The 26,752-nt window shown below is 37.0% G+C and overlaps 1 protein-coding gene and 1 long non-coding RNA gene across 7 annotated transcripts in view; one reads left to right on the top strand and one right to left on the bottom strand.

The window, feature by feature from the left end:
• LAMA3 (laminin subunit alpha 3) overlaps positions 1–26,752 on the bottom strand; it is a 114,033-nt gene that overhangs the window by 39,656 nt on the left and 47,625 nt on the right. For 2 of the 3 annotated variants that reach the window (XM_085220893.1, XM_085220895.1), the window contains 20 exons: positions 26,221–26,377; positions 23,211–23,349; positions 21,405–21,550; positions 19,818–19,918; positions 19,558–19,708; positions 18,008–18,168; positions 16,035–16,143; positions 15,065–15,162; positions 13,263–13,428; positions 12,730–12,856; positions 12,506–12,645; positions 11,995–12,110; positions 11,252–11,463; positions 10,212–10,416; positions 6,617–6,761; positions 5,739–5,879; positions 5,090–5,254; positions 2,154–2,255; positions 1,306–1,389; positions 19–249 (listed from right to left, as the gene is read on the bottom strand). In XM_085220893.1, coding sequence (XP_085077019.1) covers positions 19–249; positions 1,306–1,389; positions 2,154–2,255; positions 5,090–5,254; positions 5,739–5,879; positions 6,617–6,761; positions 10,212–10,416; positions 11,252–11,463; positions 11,995–12,110; positions 12,506–12,645; positions 12,730–12,856; positions 13,263–13,428; positions 15,065–15,162; positions 16,035–16,143; positions 18,008–18,168; positions 19,558–19,708; positions 19,818–19,918; positions 21,405–21,550; positions 23,211–23,349; positions 26,221–26,377 — 2,896 coding nt within the window. The remainder of the gene's footprint in view (positions 1–18; positions 250–1,305; positions 1,390–2,153; positions 2,256–5,089; positions 5,255–5,738; positions 5,880–6,616; positions 6,762–10,211; positions 10,417–11,251; positions 11,464–11,994; positions 12,111–12,505; positions 12,646–12,729; positions 12,857–13,262; positions 13,429–15,064; positions 15,163–16,034; positions 16,144–18,007; positions 18,169–19,557; positions 19,709–19,817; positions 19,919–21,404; positions 21,551–23,210; positions 23,350–26,220; positions 26,378–26,752) is intronic. The other variant, XM_085220894.1, reaches the window with a different exon arrangement.
• LOC146544701 (uncharacterized) overlaps positions 1–26,752 on the top strand; it is a 31,097-nt gene that overhangs the window by 1,089 nt on the left and 3,256 nt on the right. For 2 of the 4 annotated variants that reach the window (XR_014882462.1, XR_014882460.1), the window contains exons 2-4: positions 615–719; positions 1,709–1,800; positions 2,171–6,706. This is a non-coding gene — a long non-coding RNA (uncharacterized LOC146544701). Of the gene's footprint in view, positions 1–219; positions 1,801–2,159; positions 6,707–26,752 lie in introns of all 4 variants that reach the window. The other 2 variants (XR_014882463.1, XR_014882461.1) reach the window with 2 other exon arrangements.

Raw genomic sequence — 26,752 nt, 5'->3', positions numbered from 1 at the left:
AAGGCAAACATTTCCTACCTGACATGAGTCACCGGTGTACTCTGGAGGGCAGGAGCATGTTTCTACATTGTATGCAATGCTGCCACTTCCTGTGCTGGTCGTTCCCTCCAGCCCAACCTCACCAAGGGTTAACCGCTGAGTCTCAGTGAAGTAAAGGCCTCTGATGTGTAAGGCATCCAGTCTAGACAGGATTATCATCAGTTCTTCTCTGGATACAAGGTTATTGCTGCTGGCATGTCTGAAGTTTCCCTGCACATGAAGGACACAACATGAGCACAGCCCTACAGCCTCTTAAAAAGAGAACCTGCAAAGAAGACAGGATTGTCAGAAAAAAAAAAAAAAAAAAGGAGGAAAAAAAAGCAAACAAAGTTCTACAGTCCCAGTGGCATGGGGGAAGCAAACATCAGTAAAATAAGAACAATGAATGTAAACACAGGATAGGCGGGGAGAGGAATAATGAGTATAAAGAGAGATGTGCTTTGCAAGGTACATATGGCTTGAGGTATCAAAAAGTGAAGCAGCATACAGATTCTTCTTCAGTCATCCAAATTGATAGATACATTATCTTTTCACCTATACGAGACAGAAATAACTCAGTTTGATTTTCTGTGCAGAAATTTAAGGAAGGAATAATCCTTGCCAGGTTCACCTCCCCAGACATTGGAGGCCCAATCTAACTAAGCACCTATACACCTCTGAGATTCATAGGAGGAAAACAGGTAACAATTCATTCCATCAGTTTTAAACTAAAAGAGGGAGATTTGGGTTAGAAGTTGGGGAAATCTTTCACTGAGAGGGTGCTGAAGTGCTGGAACAGGTTACCCAGAGATGCTGTAGATGCCTTATCCCAGATGTTCAAGGCCCTGGACAGCCTGATCTAGTGCCTGATTTAGTGGTTGGCAATCCTACCCACGGCAGGGGGCTGGAACTAGATGATCTTTAAGGTGTCTTCCAAACCAAGCCACTCTATGATTCTATGATCCCTATTAAGTACACATCCGGGGCTGCACTGAGTAATCTTCCAATGGTGACTAATTCAGCATTACACCACTGACTTTGGAGGGAGTGCTAAGGACTAAGCTGGACAAAACACCTAACTCAGAAGTGCTAAAACTAAATTGCATGAAACAGAACCTAGGTTCAATGTGGGAGTAAAGAGAGAAAAAAAAAATCTATATTTATGACCTGCAGTGTTGAAATTTATGTTGACATTAGTAAGTATTTGGTATTTAATTATATATTATCTGTAAAATTTTATGTACCACAGGGAAGAAAATGGAAGGCCATTCCATTTCCATTTCTTACCTCAACTAACTGCACACGGCCATAATACTGACGGTCAGGCAGAGGGTTGCTAGGATCCACATAAACAATCTTCATTTGCTGGCCCTGCATGAGAATAAGGATATAACATTGCCACAAAAAGCAATAAAATAGCAAAGTGTTCACATGCAATACAATTTGATGAAGTGCATTATTCTTGTTATTTGGAGAATAAAAACTAATAGTAACTGTATATCATTCTGTAAGAAAGCATAACAAGCTAAGTAATGAGTACTGTATTTTATTGTCAGAAGTGCTTTCTCTGCTTTGAGCCATTGATATTCTTGCTTTTAAATAAAACACAAGATAATCTGATTAATGCTTGCCATTAGAAATCAATTACCAGTTCCAAGTAAAAACTTTTTCTTTTTTTGCATTTTCATAGTCTCTTATGTTAGAAAAGGTTGGCATGCAGAAAGGAATACAAATAGGACTGAGGAACACTTTGACTTTACATCCTCCTATCCAAATGACTGGGTAAGGCATGAGGCATATTTCCTAGTAAGAATCCTAGAACACTGAATTAATATTTCTGATGGTCTCAAGAAACAAAACATTATCTTGGGAATTTAAAAAAAACAACAATAATTCATCTAAATTTTTATTTGCTCTGAAGTTATTTATGCTTAATAATATGCTACCTTGGTATCAGAGAGAAGCATGTTGATGGCTTTGAGCAAAATGCAATAAAATCACTTTTATAGAAATGTAGCAAGTTGCTATTAAAAGCTAAGCATAATATAGGAACAGAATTTGCCACAGCCGCCAAGTAAAAAAAAATCATGGTATGGGTATTGCTTGAAAGACAAAAAAACTGTTTCAAAACTTACTGTTAGTTTTATTTCAGGTCTCTTATCCAGAAGAACCATGCCTTCACTAGGTAACCCAAAAGATTTCACTTGGTAACTTAGGAAGCCACCATACGAAGAAAGCTGGAACAAAACACACATAAAATGAAATATTCTACTATGCTATTGCTTGATATTAGTATAATTTATATTCAAATTTACTGCACTTCAAGAATTGTAAACAATATATTATTTTTCTGTTCTTTAGGCCAAATGTGAAAATATATGTTGTATGGATGAAAATATTATTTGTTTACTTTGTGCATTTGACATTACTTTGAGTAGTGTCTGATAGTGTTCTTTGGATAGTGACCAGTGCCATTTTATTTCTATGTCTTGATTTATGCCATCTGTGTTGTGGAAAAAGAAAAAAAATCACATAATCACATAAATGTTGCTCTTCCCCAGACTACAGAACAAATTTGGCTCATCAAAAGCAGATATCAGACTGATAATTAAATTGTTCGCTTATACCCAATGAACAGCCATGGATAAGGCAAACTAACCATGTCTGAATGTGAGTCTCATTGGCTAACTCATTTTCCTAACTTGCTGATATGAATCCAAACAGGAAATCTTTGTTCCACTTTGTAGATGATACAATTTCTACTGGCATCAGCTCTATTGTAAGAAGATAACAGACTATTGTTGCAGGCAGAGCTGAAACCACCTGTCTTTTGGATCAGCTATAGAAGATCTCAAAAGGCCTCAAACCAAAGCCAGATTAACATTCCACTGCATAAAACAAAGAATTAGGCAAGCATGTTTGAATCATCTGTCAAGGAGCTTCTCTGGGTTGTACGAGAAATTCTATTTAAAATATACTATCTAGAGACAAAGAGATACTTTAGGCAGAGCCTAAACGCTTCTTGTTCTAAGAGGAGCTTGCTATAAAGTTTTATGGGTGCTAGGTGAAACACAAACCTTGGAGGAGCTAGTAGGGGCTTCTTATGTCTTGATCTCTCCAACACCCATGTAGGAGCCTTTGCAGTCTTTGTGATGGAGAATATTGCATTCAAAAATCTCCTGTTTCCATTACCAGCTTCTCCTTCGCATGCAGCAACTGCTAACACTTTAAATTTTCCTTTCTCTCTTACGATTATGGGAAAAGATGACATCATCAAATCCACTACATAAATATGAGAGAATTTTATGCCTGAAGTGTATACAGGAAATTTATAAACTTCCCTTTGGAAGTGTGCTCTCCATACAGAATTAAGAATAAAGATTTTCCAGCTACTTTGAAAGGGAATGATCAAAATCAGAAGCAGCACTTACCAGAATTGAAAATATTTTGCTAACTCTTGACTTTGGCTAATAAATTCTACACCATAAGCTGTAAGTGAAATATGTGAAATTTGACTCTCGGTTCTAGAGATGTGAGAAATTCATTTCTGAAGAAAAAATGAGCAGATATATGCCACAGATACAGTACTTTGTTTTCAACCCTTTCTTGCTTGCTTTTATAACTTGCGTTTGTTTTGACATGTGAAAAATTGCTTTGCTAGGTTATAGTGCTCTGCAGGTAGACACCAGCATTTGCTCTATTTGTTTCTATATATATTGATGAATTACAGACAAAACAGACATGGCATGCCTGGTTTGATACTGTGACATAGAATACAAAAATCATAGCACTGTTCTTTGTAGCTGTGTTTAAAAGCAATAATAGATCAATTTACATTTTGTAATGGGAACAAGAAGTTTGTTTGGATTAGCACTATAGTAGATGAAGTATGCTTCTTCATGAAATTACTCCAGAAAATTGTTTTTAGACATTGCAGCAAGAAGCCTTATAAAATAAAGTTTCCATGTGTTGTTCAACTGAAAGGTATTTATACCTAAGCTCAGGAGAACAGGATGAAAAACACTGGTCTAGTCCTTAAAATGGGGACTACAGAGGAACTTGAAAAATTGTTTCCTATTTAATACTATCATGCCTTTCTCATTGTTTTCTCATATGTGATATCAGAGCTGCAACTGAAAAACCTGTATATCCTACAACTGGTTAGCAACTGTAGACTCTTGCAGTTGCACACTGTTGCACAAAGAAGGCAGTCAGGCCTTTCAGCCTTTGAGCCACAAGCAGCAAAACCCTCCAGGTTCCAGTCTGCAATGCTGATACTTATTAACAGTGAGCAAGGGTCTGCCTCTATCTATGAGCAGAACTAGAAGCAAGCAGTAGAAAGAATACAAACATGAAAAAGAAGGTGTTGTGCTTCCCTTCATGGAAACTTCATCTGACAGAGACAACAAATGTACAATTTATGAGCAAGAAATGTAGTGCTGATGTAATGCAGCAACCAAGTAACACAACCTTCAGCCTTTCAATCCCTCTTCTCAACAGCCTTTCCACCAACATATTAAAAGAGAAAGGTTTTTCTTCTTTTTTCTTGGTTTGTTTGTTGTTGTTTTTTCTTGGCTGCTGAGTATTTTATTCTTTGCTTAGCTTTTATTCTTTTGGAATTGTCTTGAGCCATGTACAAAATATAATACAGTTAATGTACATAAGTAACAAGTCTTTTTTTTTTAATTATTATTTTTATTAAAATATTAAAAAAAAAAAGGACAACAAAAACATAAAATTAGCTAGTTGGACATGTATGCTCTAGAGAATCTAAACTATATTATGGCACACTGGCAAGCTCTGTGTGTTCTGAGTTTCAGGGAAGTACCTTAAGGTACCAGCTCTCTAAACCACAGTTTCTTATCATGCTTTTCACAACCTTCTACTCAGAAGTCACATTACAATTTCTGGCATTTCAGGAAAGGCAGATAAGAATCTAGTGAGGGAAGAGAGAGAAGAGTCTCCAAGGAATACAAAGAGACTCTATATCAACAATGCTGACACACACACAGAAAAACAAAAGTAAACTAAAGAACAGTTTATAAAAACAGTGGAGTCATGTGTTATTTACCTTCTCTCCCAGGTAAGATGGTGGTGCTTTCCAGTACAAACTACGCACTGAAACAGGCAATTCTTGAACATCAGCCACCACACTATTACTGACTGGATTGAAAGTGACAGGAATGTCAGTATTTTCATCCATTGCCTCCAAGCGCCAGTTTCTCATGTCCACAAACTGAAAATATATAAAAGGAAATAAAAGTTTGTTTCATCTTCTATTAAGCTTAACTAACATTATAACATAGGGAGGAAATTGTTTAGACTGTGGCTCTTGTTTCATTAAGGACTATACAACCTGTTATTTATTATTACGCTGGGGAAAAGAAAGTATAATGCCTATCTACCAGAACATCTCAGAGTTGTGAGATGAACAGATAGATAGGTTTTCAAGAAGAATCTCCAGTAACCCTTTGATGAAATCTTCTAAACATCAATTCAAGTTTGCTACAAAAAAGGGAAAAGGGCCATTTCAACTAAAAGGCACATTCAGACTCTATCTAAATTTAATCATGATGCACCAAATCTGCACCATTGCTTACAGAACATTTCTTGTCCTTCACAACTAATAAAAAATATTTGCAATTTTGGAAGAAATCTGGCATTTCCATAATGGAATAAGTGTAGGTTCATGACAGCAAAGAAAAAAATATCAAATACACCTTGGTTCGACGGCGATTTGTGCTGCGACAGCTGCTTGTTACCCCAAAACAAAAACAAGTGGTGCATCCCCTGGGATTAGAAGGGTCCAGATAAAATGATCCAGGTCGGCAAATATCACATTCTGCACCTTCAACATTCTCCTGTTGAAAGAATTCTCAGAGTTTTCCTTTTGATTTTGGTAAGGCCCCCAAAATCTCCTGCACATAAAACAAATCTTCTGAGAGAATATTTATTTAAGTGCATGGAAACATGAATGAAACGTGATCGTCTGTATATTCCATATTCCAAATACAAGTAGAACTGACTTATTTGAGACTATCTTAGTTATGAGCTGTCTTTACAGTCTATAAAGTTAACCGCTGAATAATACCTATTAGTCAGAGACAGCTGGTTACTTCCCTGCCAAAACCCTCCTGCTGGTTTTTTGAAACCTACGATATAAAAGGTCACTTGTGAAAGTTCACATTTATCATATCTAATTATGCAAATCAGAACAAAAGATTTCCTGGATACAATGCTGTAGTGAAATGTCAACTGATATAACATAGCTAAAAAAAGCCTGGGACCTGGTTAACGTCCAAAAGCTGAGATGCAGATACATGGAGCAGATCTGCGCAGGGTACAGACTGCTTCAGTAAATCAATGAACATCTTGGTTGAATTGCTGTAACATCCTGTAAAAACTAAGATGAATTGTAAAACTGACAGATACTGAACTCATTTAAATAAATGCAAATAATCTGCACATACAAGGTGTGCTTTTCTACAGCTGAATTTAATTCTTAATGATCAACACACACTATTCGCCCTTTAATCTGAAATAACCACTGATGTGCAAACAATGCCTATGAATGCAGAAATAATTTGATTTATCTGACCTTGCAGAGACAAACTCCTGTTCGAGGATCACAAACATCTGGTTCCGTTCCATCTCTGTTACAATTACATGGTATGCAGTTTGGGAAACCGTAAGTACCTGGAACACACTGATCACACTGCCGTCCTCTTATTCCTGGTTTGCATCTTTATCAAACAAAGAAACACGCAGGAGGGAATCAACAAGAGAGGCAGGAACAGAAAGTGGGAGGCTGGTGGCCTTTTGAGGCAATCGCATGGCTATGAAAAAACTTTATGAGTTTCATGAAGAAACAGCAGCAGATTAGTACTGCTCTCAGTTAAATGGTGAGAAGAACTGCAACATTTTATAGTGGTCATGGAATTTATGAAGGGATTTGGTTTTGAAAGATATAAAAGCTCACAATGGAATGAGAATTCTGCAGCAAATCAGTGTTTGCATCACAGAACTACTCTATACAACAAAGGGTGAAACATGAATATTGTATACAGATAAGAGCACCTGGGAGATTTATAGCTGGAGGATGTGACTGGGCATTTCCCAAGGCACTCACCTGCTAACAAAAATGTGGAGAATCCCAGTCCCAGAATAATTATGGAGACATCAACTTGACACAAGTCTTGTGTTAGTTTGCAACTGTTCACAAGGGATACAGTGATGGCTGAATCTCTTGGATTTCACAGAATCATAGAATAGCTTGAGTTGGAAGGGACTTCAAAGATCATCTAATTCCCACCCCACTGTCATGGGCAGGGTTGCCAACCAACAGAATCAAACTGCCCAGGAACACATCGAGCCTTGCCTTGAATGCCTCCAGGGATAGGGCATCCACAACCTCCTTGGGCAACCAGTTCCAGGGCCTTGCTATTCTCTGAGCAAAGAATTTCTTTCTAAGTTCTAATCTAATCCACTCCCCCTTGTCCTATTACTATCTACATGCATAAAAACTCAGTTTCCTTCCTGCTTGTAAGCTTCTTTCAAGCATTGGACGATTGCAATGATGTCCCCCCAGAGCCCTCACTTCTCCAAACTAAACAATCCCAACTCACTCAACCTTTCACCATAGGAGAGGTGCTCCAGTCCTCTGATCATCTTCACAGCCCTCCTCGAGACCTGCCCAACAGCTCTGCCATGCTGCTTCTACTGGGAGTCCCAGGCTGTGACACAGTGCTCCAGATGGGGCCTTATAAGGGCCAAGTAGAGGGGGACAATCATCTCTCTCCCTGCTGTCCACCCTTCTTTTGATGCAGTCCCAGTTACTGTTGGCCTTCCAGGATGCAAGAGCACATTGCTGGCTTATATCTAGCTTTTCCTCCACTAGCGCCTCCAAGTCCTTATCCACAGGGTTGCCCTCATCTCCTAGTCTGTACTTGTACCTAGGATTCTTGTACCTGAATTAAGTTCAACACTTTGCACTTGGCCTTAGTGAACCTCATTACGTTTTTGAGGGCCCGCTTTTCAAGGGTTTACTTGAGTGAGGTATATGTGATGCAAAAGACACCAAACTACGAAGACAAGGCTTGAGAAAACCTAAAATATCTTTCTGTGGCAGCCTTCCTCCTGCCTTATGGACAAACTTTTACAGACTGATAAGAGCAATGAAGTTGTAGGTCTGATGATCTTTTTTCCTTCTGTTTATACTAACTTGCTTGCTCCTGTAATATGACCTTAATAGCCTAAAGATTTCAAGATAGTAAATTCCTACTTATAAAGAATGTCTTTCATCACCACCATCAATATCTCTATGTTTTGGTTGTGACAACATCATTCTTATAACAATCAGAGATTTGATAGTTTCCTTTGGTTCTCGGCACCAAATTTATACATGCACTACACTACAAACATATGGAAACAAACAGTTAAGTGTGTGGACAAGGTAGACTCACTTCATGTAAAATACAAGAACAATTACTCAGTTCATCAAACAATGGGTAAAGTTTCTCAGAATCTCTCTGAATGCATTACCCCCTACACATAAATAACTGGAGTTAGACGGGGACTTTGAACTTCATGTAATCCACAAAAGGAAAAGTATTAATCAGAATGCAGTAGCTGGCTTTATACTTCCAAATCAGTTCAAAAATATTTCCTAAATGTGAGATTTTGCTTCAGAATACATATATTTTTTTAACCAGTAAGCTGTCATCTCATTTATGTCACAGGCTGCATGTTAGAGATATCACCATTACAATCAGGCAATACAGCTTTTCACTGAGACAGAAAATCTATTTCTGCAGAAATTATCCTCAGCTGCACTAAAGCAGAAATGTGCTAAGCCGTATCTTTAAAGTATTAGATTTTACTTGACCAAATTATTTGATCTATTTTTGTACAGCTTTGTTGCCTGTGTAAGAATAAGTTATGGGGGGAAACGAAGCAGAGTCCCATCAGATTAAAGTGTATCAGTGCAGTACATAAAAGAATAATAAAGGTTGGAAAAGGTCTCTAAGATCATCTAGTCCAGCTATCCAACCACCAGTGTTGCCCCATAAGCCATGTTCTTAAGTGCTACACCTACTCTATCTATAAACACCTCCAGGGGCAGCGACTCCACCACCTCCCTGGGCAACCTGTTCAATATATGCTACACTTCAATCCTGAATCTTGATTTCTATCTACAAAAACTGTTTACTGTTTCATCACTGGGACAAAACAGTTATTCAGTTCATACAAAAGCAACAGACATGAAAAAATAGATCAATTTCAGGAAATAATATAAAATTCCAATATGAACTCTGAAAGTGTGTATTCTCTGTTGCATACATGGGACTGATGGCAGAGTAGGAAAGACTATTTCTGCATTAGGACTCTGCAAAAGCATATCCAATCCAATTAAAACTGTATCAAATTCAGCCTGATGCAACCTATTGGCTCTCACATATGTGTACTTGCTGTTTATCTCCCCAAGGAAATAAACAAAAATGTTCAAGTATACTGACAGCATCTGAATTTAAGATGCTTCCCTACAATTATGGCTGTATACTTTACCTAATTTAGACAACATAAACAACAGAGTATATAGAGGAAAATATTTTTACCTCAGCATACCAAGTTACATAAAAATAATCATATCATATATATATCATATATATATCATATATAAAAAGGGCATAATAGAGCAATTCCAAATGTACGGTGTTTTCCATACACACAGCATCTATTTTAAGTTCTCAAAAATTCATTGCAAACACTTAAGTTTTACAGTCCTGAAAAACATTACTGGATTTAAACCCAAACTTTAGACTGTGGGTCTGTTTAGATCTGTGTCAGATGCAAAGTTTTTAAGAATTTGGGAGATAACATACACCACGATGAATATGTCAGAGTTCCAGTCTGTGGTGAACTGCTATCCGAGCTTACATGACACATCCCCAGCAAAGAAAATGCACGCATGGGTATCTCAAATGCTACCATTAGTTACTCGCACAAACCAGATTTCTAAAAGGAATGCATGTATCCCCGTAACAGCTGACTTCTACCTATTGTCAAACATCGCTTATATTTCTGCTTATCATTGTAAAAGTTCCCAGTATCCTCCCACATTCTCCACATGCCCAAAAAGAAGAGTGAAGCAAACTTCTCATACATCATGTATAATGCACATAATCCAAACTTACTTGCATTGCCCCTTGTTTTTTTCACATTCTGGTCTTGCTGCATTAACAATTCCTCTTTCTGAACAATTGCAGCTCTCACAGCCAGCAAGAGGGTGATAGCCAAAGTAATGTTTCTCGCACACTTCACATTTTGGTTTCACAGTTCGAGGAGGGCAAATGCATTTGCCAGTTAAGTCATCACAAAGGCGCTGCCCACAGTTGCATACTATGTCAAAGAAAACATTCTACAAATCAATCACATCTCAATTTACAATCATAAATTCTTATAAAATCTTAATATAAAACAAACACACACTACATTTTTTTTCTTTTTTCTCCTTCACAATTTTCAAAATGTAGGTGGCTTGTTTAACTCCAGCTATCATGATGATATGAGATCGGCCAAGGCCACGGAACATGCTTATATGACTGTAACTGAAGCTCCAAAGAGTAGCTTGAGACCCTGGCTCTTTTCCATGGATTGGTTGCTTGAATTCAAGCTTCCCCAAACTGTTAAGTACTAAACAATTAATAGTTTTGGTTTCAAGATGATCACTTCTATAAAGCAACATTAACAAACAGAGAATAACATATGGAAGGCAGATGAGGACTAGAGGCGTGATCTACAGATCTGTTGATATTATTAAGAACAATATCACAATGAGAGGAATTAAGAATGCTACGTGTCCTTGATTATCAACGGAAAATCTTGAAAGTGTAAATTGAGATACAGTAATGTTAACACAGCAACTACTAAGCAGTCAGTGCAGAAAAATCAATTTAACTGAGAAGCAATATGGATTTTAACCAGTAAAACTGTAAGTCCTGATCAGATAATTCACATGAAGACACATTTCATTATGAACTAGGTGCACTTAAAGGGAATGAGTTTATCTCTGCATTAAACTGAAAGCTATGCTAAATCTAAGATGACTCAACCTGCCTGCCACAGGATCAAGCCCTGTAAAGAAGAGTGAAGATGTGGTGCCTATGCAATGAAATGAGAGAATTAAATAACTAAGATCTTCCCAAATATTGAATAAGCCAGAGCATGTACTTACACTTGCAGAATGGAAATCCATAGTAGCCAGTCTGGCATCTGCTGCACTGACGCCCGATGACGTTAGGTCTGCAAATACACTGTCCTCCCAGAGGGCTGCAGGTGGGGCTCATGGAACCTTCACTATGGCAATTACATGGCACTGCTCCATCGTTGTAGAACGCCACGAGTGATCTTACAGAATCCTTACAAAAGGCTGATGACCTTTCTGGGCTGTTTAAGTTGAAATATAAATTTTGTCAGTACTGCAACTTGGAAATTGCTATCAGAATACTTTGCAGTTGTTCTATAAATTATGCTCCTATCATTCAAACAATTCTTTGAAACGAGGATGGCATGCAAGGACATACTTACATGAATTATATTAGTAGTAAATGACTTTGGTTGTTAGGTAAATAGGTAAGAGTAGGTAAAAGATTTTTTTCAAAGAAAGTATGTACATTAGTCATATTAGTTCAGCAGGCCAAGCAAAATACCAAAGATGGAAATACCAAAGACAGAAAGATGACATAGATTTTCCTCTTCCATCCTGTGAGTAATAAAGTTACCTTTACATTTCATTTACAAAAGAAAGTCATGGAAAAATGACTCATGCAATATTAATGGGCCAGCATAAGCCATGAAAAGCATTTTAACATAGCAAAGGGATGAAGTTTTTACTCATTTTTCTTTAATAAGAAGTGAAAATAATATTAAATACCAGCTTGCTTTCAAATGCCCAGTTTTTTAGGAAGTGATGCTTACTCGATGTGGAAACTGTTTCCTCCGCACTGGGTGATAAAATCAAATGACTTGTCCATGGTTTTTTTGTCAAGAATTCTGTGACTGTAGTTGTCTGCTGGAACAACTAAGACACTTTCCTGAAAACAGAAAAAGCTGAATTGTACATTTCAGAAAAAAAAAAAAAAAACCACAAAACAAGCTGAGGCATTTATGTCTTTTAATGTTACTTCTTTATGAGTACTGGATTGTCCCCCCCCAAAATATCACATTTTAACAAAAAGGTAGGAAAACATACTTGGAAGCTATATTCCCCTCCCTCCTCCTCAAATTTATTCTAAAAGCAGCAAACAATAAAAGCAGTGCATGATATCTTAAAAACTTAAAAACAAAAGCAGTGTACAAGATCCTAACAATTTGAAACACTACGTAAAAAATCAAATTCTTTCTTGTTAGGTACAAGGATGAAAGCTATCTCTAAACGGCTGGTGAAGTTGCAAGAGTATTTTCAAGTACACTTACGTAGTAAACTCACCAAAACCAGCATTCTTCTGTCAGGTATTATCACTGTAACAGAGACTTCAGGTTCAGAAATGTCAAGCTCAATTTGGTTTTCTGCAATCACCTGATCCCGACAGCCAGAAGAATGAGGGCAGAATGAAGCATTAAAGGAACCTAGAAGAAGTGTAATGCCAAACAATGACCAGTGTGTCAAAATGCTGAGAAGAGAAAGGAATTAGATTAAATTTGGATTCCTACCTGACCACACGTGTCCTGCATTCACATGCACGCGTACAGGGAACGTTGGATGTGCTGGCTGATAAAAATGTGCCACAAATACATATTTGCCCAAGTGGGGTACTCTGCCAGTCATGGTTACCTGGTTCTGCAGAAGCAAGAACAGCTCTAGTAGTACATTTCTTTTGTGAAATATTCTTGTTTTTATAATTTTGCTATATATCTCCTAGCTGCAACAGTAAAGAGGGGACTTCGCATTTCTCAGGAAGACAACAATAACTTTAAAGGCTACAGCATTACATCCACATGCTCCTACTTGTTAACATGTCAAACACATATAATGCACTTCTGCAGTCTCCAAGACTGATATAGGTTTAGAAAGAAACTGGCACATTGTTTCTCTTTTGGTGTATTATCTTTGTGGCTTATTCAGTCTGCAATATTATTTTGATCACTTCATTTAATTTTTATTGCCTTAGAATGCTTCACCTAAAGAAATTTTCTAAGAACATAATTTGTGACTTTAGAAACAGTAGTTTCAAAATATGAACTACCTGTAATGATGTCAAGGTGACTCCATCAACTTTGTCAGAAGGTAAAGGGGCACTCAGTGGATGATGAAATATATTTCTTTGTACTTCAGATATTTTCCCATCCCCAAATGCATCCAAAATCAAAGTTGCTGGTGGAGTTTCATATACTGAGGGAATGCATGTTACACTAAAAACAGAATAATATTAATTACTCTTGGGGTTGGGAACATTCCTCCTTCAGCACCACGAAAGAAAATGCATTTAAATCCCAGAAGTTAATATGGTAGAATGTAATACAGTGAACAGTGCAATAGTAACCACTGTTACTCTTTGGAATTTTATGGACATGGTCAGAAAGTAAATGAAACCAATAGGTACAGGGCTAACTTACAAGGGGGAAAATGTATGTGGACTGATTTTATTCACTCAAAATTTCCAAAAACTAAACAGTTATCAATAAGGAGTTCTCTAAGGAAACCAAGAGTTTTAAAATACAATTTTAAAAAATGTTATATGATGCTGTTAGTTGCCTTCAGCAGAGTCTGTGCTAACACCGAATTCTCAGTTCTACAAATATTTATGTAGGTATGACCTTTAAAAATGTAAGTTTTCCCACCAAAGCCAGTGGGACTACTTATGTACTTAAAAATTAAGTATGTACTCAAAATATTTGTAGAACCGAAGCCAAAATAGTGCTCCTTGAAAGCATCCCAATTCATCCACTGTTGTGTTTAACCAATTTTTACTTGGTATATTTAATTCTTAAGAATCTGATTGAGATAAATGCTTTTCAAGGAGAAAACATTATTTGAGGGTTTCATGCTTGTGTTTGCTCACTTCTTGTAGGTACTAAGAAGATAACTCTTTGTTCAGGACAGGCGAGGAACTGGAATGCAATTGTGTTCCAGTTCCAAGATTGAGATCTATTTGCCAGGCTTATGCAGGAAACCACGTGCAACATCTGCTTCTAATACTATTAAACTGAGCCAAGATTCTGAATCTTTCAACTTGGTGAACACTAAATACTTTGAGGGAAGCAAAAATTATGCCAGGTATTGGTCTTAAAAATGGAACAGAAACATATAGCAAAATATGCAAATATAGAAAGAGACTAAAAAACTACCAAGTAAAAGTTACATATATCTACATTAAGCTTTATTTTAAATCACGTTTTACATCCAGCTTTTTTCCCCCGTTTTACTTGGTATATATATGCCTATCATGCAAGGACAAGTACATTCCATATTAGAAAGCTACTCTCATTTGTAAGACGGAACAGAAGCAGGCTGGCAAGCCAAGTACAGTTGCATAGTTCTATCCAATTTGCTATCCGGGTTTTCCTGTTTTCTATTTCAATTCAGCCATTATATTAGGAGCTACCATCTGGAAAATTAGCAGACCTAGCCATCTAGTCACTTTCTGCCTCTGAAGTCTTGCAAATAATATTCACTTATACTTCGAGGCTCTCCTCATTGTCAGATCAATCAGAAAAAAGGCTTAAGACTCAAATCACTAGGGACATCCAGGCAAGACTAACAGGAGCTGAAAAGTTTTTTGAACCTGGACACTTACCACATTGGACAGCAAATGAAATACTTCTGTTTTCTAGTGCATTAGCACTCAGTAGTTCAGATAGGCAAGGAAAAGGCCAGAATTAACAACATTTCAACTTTTTTACTAATTCTACCTTGTAAAAGTGGCTTACAAGCCATCTTTTAGTCACTGAGAAAGATTCATTAAAAAGAATTAAATTCCATCTGGTCTCCCTTTCACGATATCTTTCAGAAAGCAGAAAGGATGAAAAAGCAAAACAGTTACGTTACCTTCTGTCATGAGTGCTCCTATAAACAGCTATGCAGTGCACTTTAGGATTCACATATTCTAATGAAAATTCTTCAGCTGATATAATACAAACCTTGTGCTGAAAAATAAGCACAATTAGTATTGTAAATAACAAGTATTTCCTATATATCAGGAGAGTATTCAAGCCAATCTCAAAGTAAGTTATTCAGAAAAATACTGCTGCATTTTAGAAATAAAAATATTCTTAGTATAAAACCTCCATACTTAGATATCTAGCCTGATAGTATCAACAGCTTCTGGATATGGATCACATTAGCACAGCAATTGCTACAGGCAGTTAGCATACAGTTCAAATGGTTATTTGTTCACACTGAACACTGCCTCCAGAAACGATTAATAACTGATATAATGCTTTCTTCATAACACATCTATGAAACTATTTGTGTGTTTATAATTTAATCCTAACTCTGGACTTCAACCAACTGTCTTTGTGTTTCTGAAACAGTGAACACAGAAACAATTTAGAAAAAAATCAGTGTCCAGAAAAATGTATTACTGGTGTGGACCAAAAGATGGCAGTGAAGGCTTTTTATTCAAAGCATTTCAAAGTTCTGTCATTTCTAAAATGAGTCTGTTTATTATCTGAAACTAAGAGACTCGGGAAACTCTCAGATAGGTTTTGAGGATTAGAAAAAAGAAAAAACTACCAGAAGTTTTTAATTTAAACTTTGCATATAGAAAACAGAAGGGTACTGAAATAAAGCCTCTCTGAAATGAGAGAATGGAATATTCTTGGTGATACTGAAGATAAACAGGAATTTGCCTTTCTTGCCTGACTCGATATTCTCTGTGTATATATAAATCAAGATCTTCAAGTATCTAAATTACATGCTTTCACAGAACACATGAACATAAGAAGAATCATAGAATCATATGCATATCTGATTGGGGAATAACAGTTACAAAAGGGAAAAGTAAATGAAAACTTACCAGAAGAAAATTAATTGATGATGCCTTAAGATGTATCTTTGTATCTGCTAGAAGGTCATAAGCTGCAATGCGATTCCTATCATCAACAACAGCACTACGACAAAGGAAACTGAGACAGAAAGCAGGATTAAAAATGAGCCTCTTGGCAAGGGCATGCTGTTTATTCTATTGCCTGGCTCAGCTGCCTAGCTAGCCTCACCACTGGTGCCCGGTCATTCTGCTGGATTCTAAGTAACAACTATGCCTGGCCACTGGTAAACATGCAGCATCCTCACTGGTGAGACAAAAGAAGCACCACCTAAAAAAATGATGCTTGCCCTTTTTAGGTTGATCTACACAGAGTTCAAACCTCCACACCTCAGCTCTGATGCTGCAACATACATACATGCCATCCGGAGATGTTTTCCAAGCTGTGTTACATGGCATGTAATTAACATCCAGTACCTGCTCTGTGCTCCTTCAGGTGCCAGAATGTACCAGTTACTGCTTTCATACCACTACACATCGTTGATGGTGTGGATCAGCAGCTCTCATCCACTCAATGGCACCTGCGCAATTCTTGATTTTCAGAAACTGTCCACTGAGATACGCCTCAATGCAAGTGAAAAATTGCTAGCCTGTGTCTCTTATTGACTACCTTCCTTTAGCTCTAGATCTTCTGTAAAGACAGACACTTACTAAGAAGAAGAGTCTTGCTAAAGGCTTGGAACCCAGCCTTGTTGAAGGAGCAGGTCTCCTACAGCCTTACAGAAGTGGAAACAGTTCCCTTTGAGCAAGACCTGACACACTTTACTCATGATTTTTCAAGTTTCTCTGAAGTGCATGTACTTCATTATGGTTCAATTGTTTTATTTTTTAACAGAAGGGACACACATCTTTCTGCTCAGGAAAGATGACACAGCAATTTACTTGCAACATGACTATTAGTTTAATGTAGAATGGCAGCAGAAGGGATTGACTGCATTGCTAAATTTAAGTAGCAAAGGCTTTCTTTATTGTTTTTTTTTCCATGACTAATCTCTTAGTGTATCAGATAAACTAACGAGTAAGATCAAAATAAGCCCATAAGGGGTGTTTGATATAAAAGCAATAAAATTGAAGCTTTATAAAAAGTGTGTGGGGGCTCAAAGTATTACACAACAGGCTAAAATAAGAACTTTGTCTAGCAATAACCTTGCAAGGTCACTGCTTCACATAGTTCTGTATCACAAATATGCTGATGAAAACAATTTGTTCCTACTGGGCAGTTTCATCCTAAACAGCCTCAAGCCTGCAATCTGTCCAACATTAGGCTCACAAGAAAAAATGATGTGTGGCAGCACTCTCCTCACACTCCCAGGGGCACAAACACCTGCAGGATCACATTTGAGTCATATTCTGAATTGTTCAAGTGTTAAAGACAATCTCACCAGAACAGACAAAATCTCTGAAACATCTCCAGTAATCTCAACAGTCAATGAGGATAAATCAGCATATGGCTTACAACCTTGCCTACAGCCCAAGAGCCAAAGGATGGCTACAGTCAGAAACTCAGAAACATTTATACATCTGCTTCAAAAAAATCTTGTTACAACAGTGGGAACACCCTTGTAAAACTGGCTGCTACTTTTCATTATAGCCCAAACCCTCAGACTGTTTTTAACTAAACAAGTATAAATACTGCAGACATCTGTTGCCAACAGAGCTGCTGGATGCTCTGCTACTGGACTCCAAAATTCATAATTTATAAAGATTTAAGTGTATATAAAAAAATCCCTTTGTATAGTTCACTAAAGCAGCAGCAATATTTAATGTGCTGACTGCACAGACTTAAAAATGTATACAATACCCAGACAATCACGTATTTGCTTTTTAGTCAATCTAATATTTTAACAACGTATATAGAACAATGGATTCCAAAATATAAAAGGTATAGTATAGTTATATACTGAATGATTGCTTAACCATTTAGTATTTACCTTGGAAATTCTCACCTGTATTTGCAACTGTATATTCTCACTCTGCCTTCTGTGATAGGTCCAGGACTACTTACTGCTACCTCAGCAGTGTATAACTCATCATCTTCATTGGTGTATTCAAAAACAAGAACGTAGCGACCAACTTGAGGAACATTTATGGTCATCTGTAAATTGACCTAGGTCAAGCAACATCAGAAAAAAAGTCTTTAGATTTTTCATTCTTTTTCTTGCAGGAAGCTCCCTTTTCCTGTCCTCCAAGCTAACCAGTCAGCATTAGTCTAGAGCCAACCTGTCACAGCAAAGGGCAATCCAACAGAATAGAAGTAGTGCTTATAAATTATCACTTTGTCTACTAGTAAGAGTCAACCAAACTCAGGAAACAGCTGCCATTTAACAGTTCTAAGAAGATAACAGTAGATCTGCAAGATAAGCTGAGGCTTATTATTTCTATTATCAACAGTAGGATTTACCAATGAGGAAACTCTAATGATGCTAATAAATTGCCATCCTCATCTCTAACCTATCTTTAAAAACAAATAAAAATGGACTCTAATTCTGTGCTAAATAAACATTTCCATGAATATAATTCCCTACTTCATAGAGAATATTGATTCCCTATGAAGACTGAAAGCATCTTCTCCACGTAGCCACTGTCACTTTCAGAAAAAACTATTTTTTCTTTTAGTTCACCTCTGCAAGTCGCTTGAAGTAATATTTTACAGGAAATACTCCAAAGTAGTTGAATGGGAAGTGCTGTGGTTACAGTTTTTTGTTACACTCGGCCATACAATTCAAATTTAAGATGCTTTTCTCAACGTCCTGAGGCTATGAACATTTAAGCAAGCAAATAATTCTGTCAACAGCCATCCTGACTTCACTGAAATTACCAGTAGTTGCACACATGCATCAGCAACGAAGCACCAGGGCCTGTGGCATGTAAGTATCCTTGTTGTACTTGGTATTTTTAAAAGCTAATGCCACAGTAATAGAGGGCATCATCATCACTCTAGATGTAATTATCACACAATAATTTTATTATTATTATTATTATTATTATTTATTTTTTTATTTTTTTTATTTTTTTATTTTTATTTTTTTTTTACAAACCAAACATGTTCCGAGTATAATTTTCAATTTCATAAAACATGTTTCTCTTTCAATGGACCTACAGCAGTGGCATACTTTCTTCTGTCTGCTTTTTAAATGAAGTAAAAATTTTACATAAGTATAGCTATTTAAGGGAAAAAAAGATTTAGAATCACTGCTGACAAATCCTTTTGCAATTTCTGCTATAATTTCAGTATGCTGAAAAACACAGTATGCCTGAAATTTTTATTGTATTTAATAAGACAATTTTGTCAGAGTGAAACATCCACTCCGGTCAGTTATAGATGTGCCTATATTAATCTTTTAAAATCTATAAAAAATTTAGAACTTAGCGCAGAGTCTGCTTTAGTGAATTAAAGATCTGCAAATCTTAAGCCATGAATCTGCAATTGTTTTAGTCCGGTAGGTTTATAGTTAATAGTGCAGATGGGACTGCAATTAGCATGGAGGAATCTAACCTCTCTTCCACTGATATGTGACATCGCTGGTTGATCAGGAGTTGGCTGTCGGACAGGTATTCCATGTTTTCCATCATGCCTGAAATATTCTGTCTCTGAAGCAAGGATGCAGGAAAATTTGCCCAATGGCAAATGCTGATAGAGCAAGCAGCTTACACAAAACAAAAAAGAAAACACATTATTATTATTGCTTTCAGTTGCAGTGGGATAATAACAACATGATCCAATGCAATGGTTTATTTTGCAGCATATATACTGACTTCTCTGTTGAAACATGTCCCAAATAGGTGCAAGGCTCTGTAACTTGGATCTTCAAGATGGATGCTTCATAATAATCTCTAGGTAACAGCACCATGTAATCCTAAAAACAAAGAATACAACAAATGCAAGACCATGCAGAAAAATACAGAAGGAACATCTCCAGACTTTCACAATGTAGCAATGCACAAAACCAACTACACAGATAAATTTTATAGAGAGTATCTATCTGCAAGACACATGCTTTTGTTGTTACTTATCTATTGTTAACTATATTTGCATCTTCACAGAGATGGGAGAAAGGCACTGCTCTGTGAGCAGAGAAACTCTGCAGCCACTATTTCATCACATATTTTACAGGATGGTGTTTATCAAAGAGCTTCCCCACAATGTCCCGACCACCTTACAGGACGCATCAAGCCCAGAGCCTAGGAATCTAAAAGCCCCTCTTACTTAAGAGTTAGCTCTGAAACACATATCTTCTAACTCAAGGTTGATCTTGGTTTATAAGACCAATGATCCAGTTGCTAGAGTGGAAAACTAGTTTGCCTGTATTACACCAGCACTGCTTGGTAACACACTGCAGGCTCTGCAAAGTTTTCACCCATGTATGCAATTCATATGCATAAAGCTCAATTGTGCTTGAGTCTGCAAGTGAGATTTGCATATCCCAAATGACTTTATAAAAATATTGCACTTAATCTATTAAGATGTGCTTTGTGTGTTGGTAAGACGTGCTGGCATGTTTTTGCTTTTCCAGTAAAAACATATTTAAGCTAATTTATAAAAATGTACGTGTGTGTGTGTGTAAACATACTGGGCTCAGATCATTAACAAATTCCTTGTCAAAGGTATTATTAAAAAAAAAACAGGCACAACAGTACTGTCACTTTCAGTAAGAAATGTGTGCAAGCTCTTTAGTAACATTTTACATGGTATTGCATAAATTTAACAGAGCCTCAGGGATGATGACTAAAGATAGTGGGTATTTGTTAACTCTATAAAATACACACGTGAATTTCAATGTGGTATCTTTACAAAAAACATTAAAGATGTAGGATCACAAACAATCTCCTCATTTATTTATTTATTTGTTTATTAAATAAGAATTTCCCAGAACTGCTGTCACAGAAAACTTTTTAGTGTGTGGAAGAATTATTAAAAACATTTGAAAAGTTACCTTCTAATTATAAAGCCCATCATTTACTATTTTTCTGATGAATTTTTGTTAGAAAACTAACAACTTGAGCATCTGTTGCAAAGTTTTAAACATGACACCTGATATGTAAGAATTAAAAATTTATATGAGCTTTTATGCTCAACCAGTTGCGTATATGAATACCGCTTCATCCTTTAAAGGTACATATTTTGGATAGACTGAAAGGCTGTAAGTACATGAAAAATTAGAGCAGGTAAAGGCAGAGGCCAAAAAACAAGCGAAGAAAAAGGAATAAGAGTCTGAAGGTCATCATGCCACTGCACTCCTTTCACTAATGCTGGATTTCAATTGCTTCCAGACTTCTTTCTGGCAAATAATTACAGAATCATGACAGTCTTCAAGCACTTGTTTTCCTCAATTGCTTTCTTACCAAGAGGACGTCTTCTGCTATTATATTGACAGTCCATGTGCCTGAAACCAGTGAGAAAGATTCTGTGGAGTTTTTTCCTGGGATCGTGACAAAAGCTGGCTCCTTGCTGGGTGGGAAAACAAACTCTTTGCTCTGAGCAGCACCTGCTAGCACAAACAAACAAACAAATAAAGACTGTAAAGTGTCTCTACCTGCTTATTGCTCTAGACTTACGATTACATACATTATATACCTGGTCCGGTAGGAGCTTGTCAATGCTCCTCTATCAATATGTATTAATAACTGCACACAGTAAATTAAAGAATTATGCAATTATTGTAATCTTCACTCTCATTAGTCTTGAGAAAATTGGTTCAGAAAAGCATACCTTTTCACAGAATCATAGAATGTCTTGGATTGGAAGGCAATTCAAGGATCATCAAGCTCCAACTCCCCTGCCACAGGCAGGGCTGCCAAACTCCATATCTAATACTAGACCAGGCTGCCCAGGGCCCCATCCAACCTGGCCTTGAACACCTCCAGGGACAGGGCATCCACAACCTCTCTGGGCAGCCTGTTCCAGCACCTCATCACACTCATAGTAAAGAGCTTTTTCCCTTATAATAGCCAGTTTTACAATATTCTGAAGTGTTTTCTTACCTTCGTCTCCCATTATTACTGACAGACACAAGGCTTGTTATCATACAAATTTCTGCCGCATATTTTAGATACCAGAGGTTCTCAAAAGCATCTAAAATGTTATGGATAGCAAAGGTTTCCTCTTGGAAGCTCCAAGACACAGACAAAAGCTTTATTTCAAGCAGGTTCCCTTGTCTGCCAGGCAATGTAAGACTATGAAGCTGCTTCTATTCTGACGAGTGGTACCTCTCAAGACTTCAGATCTGTCCTCTCCAAATTACTGAGAGGAACTATGACTAAATTCCACTGATTCTCAGCAGGTTGATAATGCTAGGCATAATACAAGATAAGCCTGAACGCAGACTTGGAATGTCTCCGCCATTCAAAGGATATGGAGTACTTATCTTTTACCAGAGCACACGTTGTCATCACATGTTGTTGAGGTCTGTAAACAGAACTAACTTGATTGATAGGGTTCATCATGACATAAGTATTATTCATGGCAGGAGGGGAGAAACTACTTTTAAACTGAAATATTAAAGGCAACTGAATCAAGTGCTGTTATCCTTTATCTGAAAGCTTCCTAAAAACACACAGTTCAGAGCTTTCGAGGACAGAACTCAAAGTACCAAATTTGGCAAACATTTAAAAAACAGAAGTTGATTCCCAGTGCAAGCAGAAGTTTCATGCAAACATAGCCACATCAGTTACAGCAAAATATATTAGGAAAAGCACAGAAGCACTGACACTGTTAACAGCAATGCATTTTAAGTGACAATACAAATTTGAATTAGTAGTATCTTGAAATGGCTTCTCTGATCTGTCATTTATCTGATCTGCTGCTGTGCTGTTGAGTCGTACCTACCTGTTTCAGGCCGAGTTTGACAAGCAGATATGCGGCCAGATAATGATTCCCCTCCAGGGTTAATATATCTCAGGATAATGCGAAATAAGTAGAGATTTGATTTTTCCACATTCAAAGTTATCCTCACTTCGTTCTGAAAAATGGAAGTTAATAAACAAAAACAGCCATAAAGTGCTAAACAGAAGAACAGTTAGAAGCCATGCAAGCACCGTACTGATTGCCTACAAGAAAAATGCACATGCAGACAAGTACGTACAGGAATGACAGTGCTGTGTATAACAGATGAAGACAGGTAAGCCTAATGAGAAAATTAATTCACTTACAAGTATAATTAGTCCCAAAATGTTTTCCCTCAGCAACTGAAATCTTTCCTTTAGAGCTTTTTGAACCCAGGTTGACATAGCGGAGGACTAGGTGGAAGAGCTTAGGGGAAGCCACAGTGACAGTCACAACCACCTCTGGCTGGGAAAAATAAAAAGAAAGAGAAAAAGGAGGAAAGGAAAGTATATTATTTGTTACTAGCACCCAGAGAATGAAAAACTGTTTGGCAAAGACAATTCTATAACAGAAAAAGAAGACGCAGGTAGCTTACAAAAGAATATGGAACTAAACCTCCTGTAAAAACTCTTGTTGACTAATAGCTTACCCAGAAAGATAAAGAATGACTTAGCTAGCATGCATGTTGATATTACACCTTGAAACACAGGCAGTGTTTTACTGGTATTCTCCCTGCCTCTGCATTAAAGGAAAGATGTGGCATTAAGAGAATAGACCAGAACTACTGATTTTACTTTGAGATCACACACAATGCTCCACAGCACGCAGACATTTCAGACTGACACTGCAACTTCTTCTAGTCCCCTACCACATCCCTCAGCATCTTAGATATGTGATACCATGACTGTTTTGCCATGAGGCTGAACTGACATCTCTGGAACTATATAGTTCTCATCAGCCCTGGTCTGGCATTGAGCTCATTGGAGACCAAATTAACACAGCTCCCATTATTTAGAGCAGAATCAGAAGAGAATTGTTCAAATGCTGCTGGCAAATTCAAAAGAAAAAAAAAAAAAAGCATTCTCAAAAGTTTGGCTTCTTTTTTTTCATCTTAAATTATAAAGCCCCCATCACAATCCAACTCCCACCATCATAATCCACTCACCATCCCATTTCAAGACACTTCTGGTATGTTAACCTTCCTACAACTGCATCTCCAAAAACACAGAGGTTTTCCAAATTCTATACCTTTCTGAAGGGAGCATAAATTTTCTCTTACTGCTAAAACTGTTACAGTGCCAGCTCTGTATGATACCATCACATATCTCCACTTTTTAAATAGCAAAGCAGAAAGCAAAGATGGACATACAACAGATGATAGGGATGCAAGATCTACAAAGATTAGATGGACAAAATATCAGTAACTGCAGACCAGGAAAGAAAACAAATGTGGAGGAAGATTTTACAACTGCTGTTTTAAATGGAGAAGAATGACTGCTGAAAGGATAAGACAGGCACTGAGGGAACACTTGAAAAAAGATAGAAATAAAAAAGAAAAGGTGAAAGAAATAAACATGCCTCAGAAAGTTTAACAAAATGGTTCCTAAGCTTTTGTGGAATATCTACAAGACACAGGTGAAGAAAGAAAACTGACATATATGAGCTATGAGGGAGAAATACATGTCAGTTCTTGGCTTCAAGCAAAAGCAGGAAATGGTGAAAAATTATTCTTTGAACTCTGCCACAGACTTAGGTAGTTCTTGGCAGTGCTTTAAAATCTTAATACAGCTCTCAGCTTCTCAGTCCATAATGAAATACCCATGTCAGCAGCATGGGTGCAGCATAGCAGCACTGGATACCATCCATGGGCTATTCACTTCAAATATATATTCACTTCAAATATATATATATATTTTATTGAAATAGCTTCACAAAAAGTTGTTACATTAGAATTTTGTGTTACAGATATTGTAACACTATTGATCTTTCAGAAAATTAATATCAAGAATATTTCAAACTCCTGTAAGATACAGACAAGCTATGCCAAAATTCTGAAAGTCCCTTGAAATGAACAACATGCAACTATTTATGCAAGGATCTAACTGTGGAGTGCCTAGATATGGCAATTAGTTATATGACTTGAAAAGCTTTATTCAGGTGAGCAAAGTAACGTATGCTTCCAGCAGGATTAGAAACTGTTCACTACTTGTTCACAAAATGCCAGATGGACATGAAACACAAAAAGCCTCCAAGTTAGAAAGCAGAAGTTAAGAAATCACAGTTGCTGAGCAGTTGCCTTCATTTGTGAAAGTGAAATAATTCTGAAGGGTTAAAAAAAAAAAAAAAAAGAAAAAGAAACAACTCCAGACACAAAGGAGGTTCTGGAATAAAAGAAGAAAGAATGAAAAAAAGAGTAACAAAAAGAAAACCAGTAGGCTAGCACAATGGTTACGTACTCATGTCTGGAGTGCCCCATCTGTCTTCAGACAGCTTATAGAGGCTGAACACAATTATAACTGAGGACTGAAAAATCTCATCAGCAGAGTACTACACACAGCAGAGTACTACTTCGAGACTACAATGAAAACATTCAATTTATTGCTCAAATCTACTGTTTTAAAGTCCTGGTATATTTGCTTAGCAATTCAGTCCACAAACAGGTCCTCATACTATTAAATTTTGCTGACTTTCTGCTAGCGATGTACTTATTTCCTCTGTTGCTGTTTATTTCTAGACTATCAAGAAACAAAATGTTGCCAGTGAGAGCTGCTGCTCTCATCTTGTTTTATTGACTTACACATTTTCCTGTTTGCTACCATGGAAAGGTATAATTCCTGACAAAGTTGGCAAATTTCTCTTCCTTGTCAACATGAGGTGCAAGCGTGAAGTCCTTGTCATTGCCTCTGTGATGAAAATCTCATGGATACAGACTACTATGGATCTCTGTAACTCAAGTGATTTAGCCAAATGTCAATCTTCTGCTGTTTTGGCTGTCGTCATAATGATACTAATTCCTGCAGTTAATACTTTAAATCTACTAGTTCTTTAATTTAAACCTACATCAAAATGCATCTCAAAAAGAAAAAAAAAAACCCCAAACCAACTCTCAAATGACACTGCTAAAGAACACATTTGCACTAGCAACGATCGACTTCAAATAACATAAACAGTTAATAACTGAAACAGTGACAGAATGCCAAAACGTTCAGATCAGTGAGATCCTGTCCTTTCTTCAGTTTTGCTCATGACCTTGTGCACATAAAGTAGTACAATGGGGGAACACATATCATACATCTATGTTCTCACCCAAAAGCATACAGCAAAATACCACCTTACTTGTATAGCAGACATCCGGGCATATCCTCTCCAACTGAAGCTAGGAAATTCCTCAGGATCATAGCCAAACCGAATTTCCTTTCCCTTGACCGTGGTACCATCTTCAATCTCAAACTTCATGTGGTGCAGATCAGGGAAAAAATAGTTTTTCTCAGGTCTTCCAAGAAAAAGGGAGAAAAAAAAAGTTAAACTTTCAAGGAAACTAAACTTTTCTTTCCTCTGAATCTTCATGTTTGCTCATTGTCAGTTTAGGTATTCCTGCCAGCGTAAAATACAAATATAACCACTGATTGAACCTTTAATATTAACTTGGAAGTAAGGATATGTTAAGTAATGCACCTAAACCATGTCACTCAGTAGCTAAAACAAATTCATTCTGAAATGATTTTTCATTTCACCACTACGTAAGCTAACAGAGCCTGATGAATTTATGGCATTTCCATGTAATTTGTCAGTTGAGCATCACTCCTACTTCCAGCATGTTTTGGTAAAAAACTTCCACGCAACCACCATGATAATTTGAAAGAATTAG

The sequence above is a fragment of the Meleagris gallopavo genome, chromosome 3 (genome assembly GCF_905368555.1).
Source record: "Meleagris gallopavo chromosome 3, MGAL_WU_HG_1.1, whole genome shotgun sequence".
Lineage (NCBI taxonomy): Eukaryota > Metazoa > Chordata > Aves > Galliformes > Phasianidae > Meleagris > Meleagris gallopavo.
The sequence above is the reverse complement of the archived record's forward strand: the minus strand, read 5'-3'. Positions and strand labels throughout refer to the sequence as shown.